The 13,788-nt window shown below is 43.9% G+C and overlaps 1 protein-coding gene across 1 annotated transcript; it reads left to right on the top strand.

Annotated features, from left to right (window-relative positions):
- The first annotated feature begins 595 nt into the window (after positions 1-595).
- On the top strand, positions 596-9,107 carry PROX2 (prospero homeobox 2). The gene is made up of 5 exons (XM_081882161.1): positions 596-991; positions 2,098-3,710; positions 5,553-5,705; positions 7,399-7,593; positions 8,350-9,107. Exons 2-5 carry the CDS (start codon positions 2,250-2,252, stop codon positions 8,533-8,535), a joined length of 1,995 nt encoding a protein of 664 aa, XP_081738287.1. The 5' UTR covers positions 596-991; positions 2,098-2,249; the 3' UTR covers positions 8,536-9,107.
- Positions 9,108-13,788: the final 4,681 nt, after the last annotated feature.

Consider the following 13,788-nt stretch of genomic DNA (forward strand, 5'->3'; position numbering starts at 1 on the left):
TGCTGCCACCCCACACTTGCCTCCTGAAGAGGTTGCCCCACTTCTGCCTAATGGCAGGCCAGCAGTGCCACTCACCTAGCCAAAGTGGCAAAGTTTATGGGCCCCCCTGCAAGGTAGAGCAATACAAACCCCTGTTGGGAAGTGGTGAGGTTTGAAGAAAAGCAGTGTTTATCCTCAGCCCCATCACTCACTCATGACACCTAGGGCAGAAAGTGGATAAACCTTTCTGGATTATCCACACCCACCCATACATTTGCTGGGCAGAAAAGGGAACTCCATTGGTAGAGGGAAGCAGAGCTGTTTGAGACTCAATGAAGTGAATCCTCTGCCTCATCTGCCACCTTACTGTGAATTAAGGATATTTTTTTTTGGTATCTTTTTATTTTATTTAAAGCTAAGAAAGTGGTTTCAGAAATTATTGAGAATCAGCACTGATCAATTGATCAAGTCCTCATTTGGCTGACAATACTTTAGAGTAACTTCCATTTTTTGTTTGAAAGAGCAATTATTGTTCAAATGACTCTTTGAGGTGAAATTCATTCACGTACCATCAAATGAAGGTTGTGCTATTGGAGCTCTTCCACAACAAACACATGTCCCCTAAATTTGGCTTTTTAAAATAAAGTGTAGGATAACTAACCTCCACACAAACAAATAAGAAAGAATGCTCAATAAATAGCTGCCATCTAATCTCCCTGCAAACAAATCAAAATGAATACTGAAGAAACAGGTTGTCTGGGAGCAACCATAGTGTAAATGTTAAATCCCACATGTGTCTGCACCTGATGGTTGGATTTCTGTTTTACATATTCATAGGCTTCCTCAAGCTGGTTGGCTGCTGTTGGCCTTCCTCACAGCCCTGTGACTGGTGCTGCAGTTAGAGGGATCTTTAATGACAGCACCAGTGATTCAGTGCCCTCTTTCTCAGTAAAGGGGTCTGCAGATGCTGTAAAAGTACAGAGTAGCATTCCATATACCTTTGCCAGCCAAGGTAAGTGGTCAATGCTACACAATCTCCATGTGGAGAGATTTTGTGGGGTTCCCCCCATAAGGTTTAATTGCAGATTTTAGTTAGAAAGACTGTAGAAACAACTTGTTTTTAAAATATCTCTGACAATACCTTTTTATCATGCTCTTTCCTTTAGAATCTCCTTTAAAAATCTTTCCAATTGCAGTTTGAGGGTATGAAAAAGCAACTTTGACTATTTGGGTAGCGTCTGATTGCTGAGAAGGATTTAAGAAGTGTCAATACTCTGACTATTTGCAGGAATTTTAAGAAAGTTTGATGAAGTACCCAGACATTTGGTGCGTGTCTCAGAGAAATTTGGGTCTGAATTCAGGACTGAGTCATTATGAATTTGTCAGGATTCCTCTTGAGAAAACTTTTTGATAAAGGTTGTTTTGGAAAGGGCATCAGATTATTTCAGTATCTTGAGATAATGTCTTACTGTTCAATGTCTTCAGTGTGCAGTGAGAGGTTTGGCTGTTTGGTAAAGTACCTTTGGCAGCTGATGGAAATAGTTTCTCACAGTACTGTAGCTGTGTTTTTACATTCTTTCTTTAGAGATTTCTGGAGGAGACTATAAGGATGCAGATAGTAACTTTAGATATAACATGATAACGACTGGTGAGCATGCTTGCATTGGCACAAATGTGGGGGTTCAATCCATAAAGGACCTACCCTGGTGTACACCTGACTCCTGAAATTCAGTCAACATTGGCATATTCACTGTAGCCAAAATCGGCACAGAAGGTGCAAAAGAGTGCCAGAAAGAATGCTGTGATTAGATAGGAGGGTAGATTTCAGTTAAATGTTCAGAAATTCTTACTCATTATAAGAACAGTTTAGCAGTGCCATAGTCTAATGGGAATGCTGTAAAATCTCTTGGGGGATGCTTCTTAGAATATATGATATACTACTTTGGGCTGGGTGTAGAATTCCAGCTCTATTGTTTGTTTTCTCTAGACAGACTGTAGTATTTGAACAGAGATACAAGATGAATAAAGGAAAGAATCATTTCCGTACATATGGAAGGCTTGTGATTTTTATAAAATACTAGATAGTATATGTTCTCTTCCTTTCTTTCACTGCTCCAGATTTCTGGCCTTCAAAGGTGTTTTTTAAAAAAGAAAAGTCATCACCTATTGTGTCGCATTCATACGTTGTGCCTGTATTACAATCTCATTAACCCAAATAACTCCTACTATTTTGTTGGATACTAACCCTGCATCTCAAAGGAGAAATAGATATGAATGGGAATCCTATTGCTGATCATTATGATTACAGACCTACTTCTGGACATGCTGGTGGACAGAAAGGAGACACTTGTGTTGAAAGAGACTGTTTCTTTTCTCCTGCTTCATACTATGCATCCATAATATCACATCTCCTCAGCCAGCCAGAACCTAATGGTGAGCTAGATCCTAGCTTTCTTCTCCCTTCCTCACAGAAAACTGAACTGCTGTTCCAAAGTGCTGGGAATGGCACATGTTCCAGGGAAGCCTTCTCCCCGAGTTCTGACTGTGGCTTGATTAACTCTAGTCAGTTCCATAATGAACACCTGCAAGCTAAGAGGGCCAGGGTGGAAAATATTATCCGGGGAATGAGCCTGACACCAAACCCTATAGTGCCTGGTATCCAAGTGGAAGGAGGTCAAAACCATTTAGAGAAAGTAAAGGGGAGCTACAGAGAGAACAAGAGAAAGCAGAGAGTTCCTCAGCAGCAAAGTCTACATGATATTTCTCTGGCAAGAGCTGGCCAAAATGGTATTCAAGTGGAAGAATGCCTCCAGCTGAAAAAACAGCTCCACATTTTGCAGCAGCAGCTGAAGCAACTACAAGAAAGGTTTGTTCCGCCTAATAAGCTGAATGATTCCAGTCCAAGCCAAGGAAGTATGGAGAAGACTTTGGGTTTGCTGAAGGAGAAGTTTGGACAAAGCTTGGATAGTCAGGGTGTTTCAAGTGGCCATCGCAGAGATCGTTTTTGTAGAAGCATTCCCAAGACGAGAGGATCTGAATGGTCAGAGAAAGGAAATAGAACAGCAGATTCGCATAGTCTGACTTCACAAGACAGAGCTCTTTCAGAGATATTGAAACGTGAGTTAATACAGGTGGTTACACAGGCTGTGGACTCTGTTTTGAAGCAAGTATTGCCTGAATCCCCAGACCCTCAGCCCCATCTGCCAAGTAATCCCACAGTAACAGCGTCCTCTACTGGGAGAGAATTTACAGGTGCTGCAGCAAGTGCACCCAGCAAATGGCTTCCTAAGATTTCTTCCCATAAAAGCACCATGTCAGTAGCCACAGAAAAACCTCCAGCTTTTCCTTCTTATCCCATCCGCTCAAAAATGGAGAGGAAACCCTGCCAAGTACCACCCATGAATTATCCCTTGGTCATGACCTCTGAAGTTCAAGGAAACAGTATTTTTAGCCAAATGCTGCTATGTGGTCAGAATAGCCCTTGGGGCAGCCCGTCTCCAAAAATGGTCCCTTCTCCAGAATGCTTAGATAGGCCATGGAGACCAATCAAACTGAAGTCATCTGTCATGAGACACCAACGATGTCCAACATCCTATAAATCTGCTGAAATTGAAAGTTTGGCCTCTCTTCGAGCTTCAAATGCAGAGTTGGCTGAAATGCAAGCTATGATGGATGGAATGTACTTTCCTTCAACACATATATCCTTCCTATATCATCAGCATCTGTTAGTAGTAGGCAAATCTGTTCATTGCAGCTTCTCCTAGTTTCTAACTATTTTTTCAGTTTATATTGGGTTGGTTTTGTTTTTTTATCCTCAGGAAAATTCACCAGCCTTCCAGTGCATATTACTTCTAACTATACAGTGGTACCTCAGGTTACATACGCTTCAGCTTACATACGCTTCAGGTTACAGACTCCGCTAACCCATAAATAGTGCTTCAGGTTAAGAACTTTGCTTCAGGATGAGAACAGAAATCGTGCTGCAGTGGCGCAGCAGCAGCAGGAGGCCCCATTAGCTAAAATGGTGCTTCAGGTTAAGAACAGTTTCAGGTTAAGTACGGACCTCTGGAACGAATTAAGTACTTAACCTGAGGTACCACTGTAATGCACTTTTTTTGTTTTCCCCCACTAATACTGGCACCATCCTTACTGAGATTCAGACATCCAGTCAAAAGTATTTTATTTCAGGAGAGAAAGCAGCATCAGGGGCATTGCAGCAGGGGAAAACGGGTTATGCACTCATCACCCCACTCCAAAATACATCCTCCAAGAACAGTTTCTAACCAAATGACCCCAATTAGATTTTTGTTTTTCATACACTTGGACTGTAGCATTTCACATCACATTGAGCTAGCATATTTGAGCAGGAAATAACGTCTTTTGACATTCTGTAACCAGATTCTTACAGGTTTCCCTCATTACATGAAGAAGCAGGACAACTCTGCTACTTTGTGTTCTGAATAAATTTATAGAACTTAATAAGAAGTAAGTAAAAGTTTATCTCATTCATCAAATGGCTCTGCCCTTGCAGGAATGGAGCAACAGAAACATTAACACATGAGGGATTTTGTATGTAACTTGTATAGAGGTGACCAAAATAGATTATTTACTCCCACCTTGCTAAAATACCCAGGAAGGACCTAGTTATTGGCTGACGCGAGCAAAATAATAGCAAAAATACTTGTTAGATTTCCCTTTTCTGCTGCAAAGGCCCATAAAGAGGTTTTATTAACTTAATTGTATCTTGGTTTGTTAATGTCCTTAGTTTATATGTAAGTACCATATACAGTATTTCAACTTGGTTTTTTAATCTCTTAGCAACAGCAATGTAACACTAGGCTAAAAAACAGGCTTTGCAGCTCATCTGGCTCTGCCTAGTTCTCCTTAGTAAAGACACTGTCTCTCTTAAACATTCTCTGTCAGATTAGCCCATAAAAGCCTGACCTCAGCATCTGAACTATTCAAGATTCAACATTGTGTTAAGGGCTCTCATCATGCCCAAACATTTAGAGAGCTATCACACCTTTAAGAGCTGTGCAGAAGGAAAAATTATCTCAGGTGAAGCTTCCCTCACCATTTCAAGTAAAGACACACCTAAACAAATTCTGCCTTCCTTTTAGGATTGGTTCTTTTAGGATCTGGATCTGGGAAGCTTAACTGCACTACATGTGCCTATGGAACAAGAGAGATTTCCAGAAAAATAAATGCAAGTTGAACAAGTGACTGGTACATTGCAGGATCTCACACTAGGTCAGATCCTACTCCTGATGAATAACTCCTGACCTAGGGTGAGATCCTGCATTGTAATAGCTTTGATCATTGAGAAAACTAACAAGGACGATAGAACCTGCACTCAATAACTTGACTGCTCAGCTTCCTCCCCTACCTCTTGTTGTGACAAGTTGATTCCTGCATGCTACAATTGATAGACATGGAATCACTGCTATATAATGACAACAAGAAACAGCATTTGCCAGCAATAACTCTGCATCAGGAGTTGGCAGCCCTTAAACATTGTTCAGCAATTGTTCCGCAAGGTAGAGTGTTACACAGCCCCAAATAATGTTAGCTAGGGGGACTGGGAACAGCAAGCAACTTTTTCCTTGACTTCGATTTACATCCAGGAAGCTTTGACCCCTGGCCACCTGAAAAAGGCTAAGCTGATGTTCTTCTTCTCTCGCTATCCCACATCCTCTCTGCTGAAAACCTACTTCCTAGATGTCCAGGTAAAAGTATTTGGCTTCTTGTATTCCAAAGTTAATGTAAAAATATGTGCAGATGTTAATTTATTACATACCAGGTTATGCATTGTTCCAAGAAACTGAAAGAGGAAGAAAGGTATTGCAAGAAAGAAGTACCAGCTAGCAAATATGCATAGCGGTGTGTACAAAATAATTGTAATTGAGGGGTGGGTGAGGGGTTGTTGTTGTTTGTTTGTTTGTTTGTTTGTTGTTTTATTATTATGTATTTCTTTTTATATTGTATTTTTATGTTGTGAAGCAGCCTGAGATCTATGGATGAAGGGCTGTATAGAAATATAATAATTACAAAATAAATAATATTTTTAGACTGTACCATTCCTGCCTGTCTGCCTAGTCCCCAGACTCTCATTTGGATAAAATGTTTCATTCTGGGGTTTCTTTGTATATTGGTGAGCTATATTAGGTTCAACTTTGATGGAGAAAGGTGGAATGTAAATAATTAAAATAATACATTGGATTGGATCAGTACATCCTCCGTAAGGTTGTGGGTGTCAGGTTAGAATCAGAGCATACCACAAAACAGTTCAGAATTTCCCTGACTTTTCTCATGAGTGAAGCGCAAGGCCTCTTTGGAGATCAGTGGTGGAGCGTTGGTGGTCCCTAGTGACAGTTTACAGAGCAGCAACATTATTATGCTTATTCACAATGGATGGGGGGGGGGAGGGGAGGAATGGATGGCCCATTGGTGCTATAGACTTATAGAGGCATTTTTTTCCACAAGAAGTTGAAGGAGGAATTAAAACAGAGATTTGACCTGGTGTTTGATATAATGCATATATTCCCAGTAAAAATCTGGCAGTGCTTATCTTTGTGGGCAAGACCTACTAATATGTTTGCTTGAAAGTGTGTATTGAAGGGACACGGGTGGCACTGTGGGTTAAACCACAGAGCCTAGGACTTGCTGATCAGAAGGTCGGCGATTCGAATCCCCACGACGGGGTGAGCTCCCGTTGCTCGGTCCCTGCTTCTGCCAACCTAGCAGTTCGAAAGCCCATCAAAAGTGTAAGTAGATAAATAAGTACCGCTCCCACGGGAAGGTAAACAGCATTTCTGTGCGCTGCTCTGGTTTGCTAGAAGCGGCTTAGTCATGCTGGCCACATGACCCAGAAGCTGTACACCAGCTCCCTTGGCAATAAAGCGAGATGAGCGCCGCAACCCCAGAGTCAGTCACGACTGGACCTAATGGTCACGGGTCCCTTTACCTTTACCTATGTATTGATTAGCAAAGGACGTGTTTTTCCCTGCAATTATTCTTTTAGTTCAGGGGTGGTTAACATGGGCCTCTCCAGGTATTGTTGAACTCCAACCTCAGCCAGCATGTCAGGGATGATGGGAGATGTAGCGTAGCAAAATCTAGAGGATCACATCAACCACACAATCTATCTGGGAGTTTCTTCCCATTGCGCCTTTCATTTAAAGTGACTTCTGCTCCAAAATAAAGGGGCAAGGGGGAACCTGCTAATTAAGAAGACAAGCTGTCTGCATTAGGGGAGTCATATGCCTGTGACTCACTGCTTCTGCTCATGCTCCTTCACCCATGGGTGTTTTCAATGTTATGCCTCCAAAATGTGTCTCTATATTTCCCATCCACACAGGTGGGAGGTGCTTGTTAGGATGTACATATCCAATAATACCATGTTACATGCCCTTTCCATAGTTTACCCGCTGCATCACCTCCCAGCTCATCAAGTGGTTTAGCAACTTCCGTGAATTTTATTACATCCAGATGGAGAAGTTTGCCAGGCAAGCCGTCTTGGAGGACGTCACAGATCCCAGTGACCTCATTGTGACCAGGGACTCTGAGCTCTTCCGGATCCTCAATGTGCACTACAACAAAGGGAATGATTTTGAGGTGAGGTTACACTTGCTACATAGTTTTATTTTGCCTGTTGTGGCATTTTTCTGAGAAAATGCCCTTTTTACCGGAACTAGATAACTCCCGGCAACATAAGGACATAAACAGTGAAACAACACTTTAGGCTGTGCAGAAATGTAGTCTTTGGAGTACACTGGGGTTGTTCTTTTTCACAATATCCTTTTGTACATTGCAGGTGCCAATTGTACACGCCTTTGTGGTGTAGTGGTTAAGAGCGGTAGTCTCGTAATCTGGGGAACCGGGTTCGCGTCTCCGCTCCTCCACATGCAGCTGCTGGGTGACCTTGGGCCAGTCACACTTCTTGGAAGTCTCTCCGCCCCACTTACCTCACAGAGTGTTTGTTGTGGGGGAGGAAGGGAAAGGAGAATGTTAGCCGCTTTGAGACTCCTTAAAGGGAGTGAAAGGTGGGATATCAAATCCAAACTCTTCTTCTTCTTCTTCTTCTTCTTCGTACAATCGTGTCATCTAAAGCGGCAGTGTGTACATCTGTCTGTACACGCAGATTAACATGGTTTTTTCCAAACTAGTGCACAACAATGTTCTTTATTCCCCTCTCCTCAATTAGTGTTTTAATATAATCAAGCAAGCAAGCAAGCAAGCAAGCAAGCAAACAAACTTTTTTTGCAGGACATTCAGGACATTCACTTTGATGAATATCAGTCCACCCTATGCAGATGTCAAATTGACCAGTGGCTGCTTCATAGTCCTAACTTTCTTCTTCTCTGTCTGTAGGTTCCTGATGGTTTCCTGGATGTTGCTAGTCTGACCCTTCAGGAGTTCTTTAGTGCTGTCAGGGCAGGGAAGGACTCGGACCCATCCTGGAAAAAGCCGATTTACAAAATAATTTCCAAACTAGATAGTGGAATACCAGATGCATTTAAATCCTCCACTTGCCCCAAAGAGCTGAACCAAGGTTAATGCGGTTATCATGGCAACTGGTACATGTGACTATAAAACAAAGCTATCTCTTGAGGAAGAGGCTGGCCAATGTCAACATCAAATCTCCACTACATACCAGTGTAATGATTGAGATTGGACTTTGTAAAGAGTGCATAGTACCATCAATTGGCTGATTACTTTATGGAGTAAAGTATACGAAAGGCACTATTATGGAGTGGGGAACCTCCTCCTTTCCATCTGCTGGTATTCCTAAATGGCCACTATGTCCATTGTCAGTTCTACATACTGTGTTACTCTCATTATGTCTGTGTTCGCTGGGGCTGATGGAAACATATGGACCACGCTAGGCTGATGAAGGGTGACCTACAATTTGATCCAGGGTTCGCTAACCTGGAGCCCTCCAGGTTTTTATTTATCATATTTATACACGATTGTTCTGCCAAGGGACCCAACTTCCGCTGGCTCCAGCCAGCATGGTCAGTAAGATGGGATGCTGGGAGCTGTAGCCAAGCAATGTCTGGATGTCACAGGTTAGGTAGTTCCCCTTGATGTAAACCTTGCCAAGCCCCCTACACAAAAAGCTAAACTTTCCACAATGTTTGCTATTTGTCTAGTCTCAATCTCCCATTTTGCTGAAGCTCCAAACCCAGAACTGTGTACCTGTAAATAAACTTTCATGCATGTTTACTCAGATGTAAGTTCCATTGTATTCAATGGAGCTTTGCTCTAATTAAGTATGGATAGGACTGCAACCCTTAAGTAACTTAGCACTGCTTTTATTATATTCTAATGTAGCTTGTTATTAGTCTCGTCTGTGTATTTCTAATGTGCCCCTTGGTGTTGTCAGACGGAATAATTTTGAGCACTCTTCCTCAGTTTCTCTGGAAGTTGAAGTAAGCATACATTAAGCCCATTAGAAATATCCAGTTTGATCCATTAGGTTTTGCTGACATTCCTAAATTGTATAGATTTGGTGCCCAGTTTATCATAAAATAAACAGGATGAGCAGGATGTTATTATGAAGAAGCAAGAGGTTGTCTGAGATGTTGTGAATTTAGGGACAAATAAAAAGGAATACAAAAAATTAAAATGCACAAAAGGCACTAACCTTGCACTCAGTTATTAAATCTGATGCTTCAGCATTCCACATTCCAGTGATAGGTCCTTCTATCGTTAAAACAGTTGGCAAAGTTTAGCCAACACATTGTGGCCCGCTGGAGTTCTACTTTCTCCCATGTTCTAGCCAGACATGTGTTTATATATTCTTCTGGCTTCCGTCCAGAGAGGCTGAGGCAATCCAGTAAAATGGGTCGCATATAAATAATAAAGCTATTAATATAGATACTTTTAGCAATTTGTTTCCCTTAAGCCCCAGTTATATGGATAACTCGGTCAAGTGGAAACAGACTGAGATGTGATCAACGAAGCTGTATTCACTGTTTCCTCCAGTTGGTTAGCTATGTCTGAAAGACTTTACAAACGTGTAAAGTAAAAAGGGAAGTTTTCTGCTACTTTTTGAGGGAAATTTATACAGTAAGGTAAAAATGGCTACTCTGTTCCCTCTGCATAGACAACATATTGTTACTTCCTTCCCACTTCTCTGTGTAGAAGGCGATTGAGAGGGACAGCACATAACCCAGGATTGGTTTCCTTTGGAAAAAGAGACCACTGGAGGCTTAGGGCATTTTGTTAATATTTGAGTTTATTTACAAATACACAACGTAAGCACAGGTGGAGGGAAACAGCGCAACACCCGCCGTCCACTTTTAGCACCGCTTGTTTCCCTCGAACTTTCCTTGGCTATGAGCGGCGGGCGCGGCGCTACGGAGCCCTCTTCGAACTCTGGGCAGCAGGCGGCGGCGAAGAGAGGCGGAGTTTGCGAGCTGTATGCAGATGAGGCGGCGCCGCGGAGCATTATGGGAGAGCACGAAACGGGCTTCGCGGGCCTTCGGAGAGGTCGGGGCTCCGTCAGACTGGTCGGTAGATGATGCCCGACTGCGAGCGAGCGAATGGAAGCGAGGACGGGGCCCTCGGGCGGGGCTTGGTATGGTCGCTGTGCTGTAAAGGGGTGCGGGAGGACGGCGGCCCGGGTCCGGTCTGCAGAGAAAGCATACTTACCTGGCAGGGGAGACACCTTGATCATGAAGGAGGTTTTCCCAGGGTGAGGCTCATCCATTGCACTGCGGGTGTGCTGACCCCTGCGATTTCCCCAAATGCGGGAAACTCGACTGCATAATTTGTGGTAGTGGGGGACTGCGTTCGCGCTTTCCCCTGACAATTATGGTCAAAAAAAACAGAAGAGAAAACGCTTGCTGTCTGGGTTGTTTTCTACTAGTTTTTACTTCAACGCAGGAAGTGTGTAAGTGGGAAAATAATATTGTATGTTAGGGTTCCACCGCAACGAACAGATACGAGAGCTGTCATGCGCTCTTTTGACTTGTAACTTTAAGTTGATAAGGAGCAGTTAATAAGCACTCTCTTTGGGTTTTGATCAATCGGATACAACGCCATCTAACAGTTATCTGTCCAGTCCACATTTTACTAGCTTCTCCCACAATAATATCACAGGAGATTTTGTCAAAAGCCTTAAAGCAGTGTTCCCAATTTCTAATTAATGAGGACTCCCTGTATTTCAAAAGCCAAGCCACGGACCTACTTTTGAAAATTTTGATAACTCTATGGTAGTTACCTCTGCAAAGAATTTGCACTCTATAGTAGTTTCCTCTGCAATTTTTTTTTATCACAATGTGGATTAAAGTAAAGGTAAAGGGACCCCTGACCATTAAGTCCAGTCCCCCCTAATAAACAAAGGATTTTAGGTATACTAAAAAACAGACTAGGGCTGAGCGATACCTGGTTTTCAAGTCGTGATATAACCAGTTAAACATTTAAATATTCCGATATATCACGATGTCTGAAATTGGGGATCAGGCGTGAGGATGTACAATTGGCTGCCTTACTCTCTCCCATGAGGAGCGATAGAATGTTGTGTATTGCAAGGTTAGAATCGTTTTCCCGCAAAACCGATTTTGGCCCATATGTATATTGAAAAAACGCACAGCGCTAAAACGGATAAAAAAAATTATATTACCATGCAAAAAGAATAAAATAATTAGAACAAGTCAAAGGAAGTGAAAACACCTGTAAGAAACCCGCGGCTTACGGAAAGCCCATGACAATAAGCATCTTTGTCCTCTGTTCTTTGACCAGAATTGTCAGGGGAAAGCGCGAACGCAGTCCCCCACTACCACAAATTATGCAGTCGAGTTTCCCGCATTTGGGGAAATCGCAGGGGTCAGCACACCCGCAGTGCAATGGATGAGCCTCACCCTGGGAAAACCTCCTTCATGATCAAGGTGTCTCCCCTGCCAGGTAAGTATGCTTTCTCTGCAGACCGGACCCGGGCCGCCGTCCTCCCGCACCCCTTTACAGCACAGCGACCATACCAAGCCCCGCCCGAGGGCCCCGTCCTCGCTTCCTTTCTCTCGCCCGCAGTCGGGCATCATCTACCGGCCCAGTCTGACGGAGCGCCGATCTCTAAATGCTCGCCTCGCACCCCGGTTCTCGCCTCCCCACAATGCTCCGCGGCGGCGCCTCATCTGCATTCGGGAGTCGCTCCGCCTCCTCGCGCTCTTCCCCGCCAAGCCGCGTTCCGGTCAAAGAGGGGGCGGAGCTGCTGACTCTCAGTCCCAGCGGCCGCCTCTCTGTTCAGGGCGCCGCCGGAGGAAGAAGAGAAGTTGGTTTAAGGCAGCGTTTGTTAGTTCGCCTTGTCGTCCTCGCGCTGCTGAGCACCCGGCTTGCAAGGGCGATGCTTTGGCTCCACAGCCCAGGAGACAGGGCGGGAGAAATAGATTTCAGTATTTGCTCACATTCCCAGCCCATTTTTCCGGCCTCTTTTCCTCTGCTCCTCCCATGCCCTCCCCTCAGTTACTAAGTTTTGCTCACGACAAACTTTAAAAACCTAAAATTTATTATAGTTAACAAAATACCACAGAGAAAGCAATTAGAGCCACTCTCACGAGGAGAAGCTACTGGACAAAACAGAGGCAGAAGAGTGGCAGAGAAGACAATCCACACGCCCATGACCGCTTGCCTCAGGATTAAAAAGAAACCCCCGGGTCGTGGGGAAACGGTGAAAACCCACTAAGAATAAATAATCTGAAAGTGACAGCAACATGGAAAAGAAACCTCTATTAGCTGAACAATACTGAACATCTACAGTAGTTCCTCTGCACTCTTGCTCGTTCCATGAACGCCGTAGGATGGCGCTGCTGGAAAGCCGTTGTCTCCGGAGAAGCACATATTTGAAATATTTTATTGTCACTTGTACAACTTGTATACAGTGAGATTACACGAGCACCCCCACTCAGCTCTCTTAGTCTTAATTCCAACCTTGTTTACTGACTCACACCCACCAAACCTGAAAGTCAGTTGCCCAGTTGTTATTTTTCATTCAGCAGCCTAACAGCCCATGGATAGAAGCTGTTCTTTACCCTGTTGGTGTGACTAATCATGCTTCTGTATCTTCTGCCAGAGGACAAGAGATCAAGAAAGTGCCGGCCAGAGTGTGAATCATCCCTGAGAATTTTCCTCACTCTCCTGAGGCAATGTTCTTCCGCTATTTCATCCAGCGGATTCACGGGACAGCCCATAATATCTTGTGCTGTATTCACCACCCTCTGTAGGCACTTCCTATCAGTTGGTGTCAAACCAGCGTACCACACCGTGATGCAGTATGAAAGGACACTTTCTATTGTGGACGGGTAGAAGGAGACGCGGGTGGCACTGTGGGTAAAACCTCAGCGCCTAGGACTTGCCAATCGGTGGTTCGAATCCCAGCAGCGGGGTGAGCTCCCGTCATTCGGTCCCAGCTCCTGCCCACCTAGCAGTTCGAAAGCACCCTTAAGTGCAAGTAGATAAATAGGTACCGCTTTATAGCGGGAAGGTAAACGGCGTTTCCGTGTGCTGCGCCGGTGCTGGCTCGCCAGAGCAGCTTCGTCATGCTGGCCACGTGACCCGGAAGTGTCTGCAGACAGCGCTGGCCCCCGGCCTCTAGAGTGAGATGAGCACACAACCCTAGAGTCGGACACGACTGGCTCATACAGGCAGGGGTACCTTTACCTTTACCTAGAAGGAGATCATCAAATGTTGATTGACATCGTTCCGCAATACTCTGAGGAGATGGAGTCTCTGCTGGGGTTTCTTAACCACCTGGGTTGTATTTATTTTCCAAGATAAACTCATAGGAATTTAAAGGAAGAGACTCACTCC

The sequence above is a fragment of the Podarcis erhardii genome (assembly GCF_964252035.2).
Source record: "Podarcis erhardii genome assembly, chromosome: 1".
Classification (NCBI taxonomy): Eukaryota; Metazoa; Chordata; class Lepidosauria; order Squamata; family Lacertidae; genus Podarcis; species Podarcis erhardii.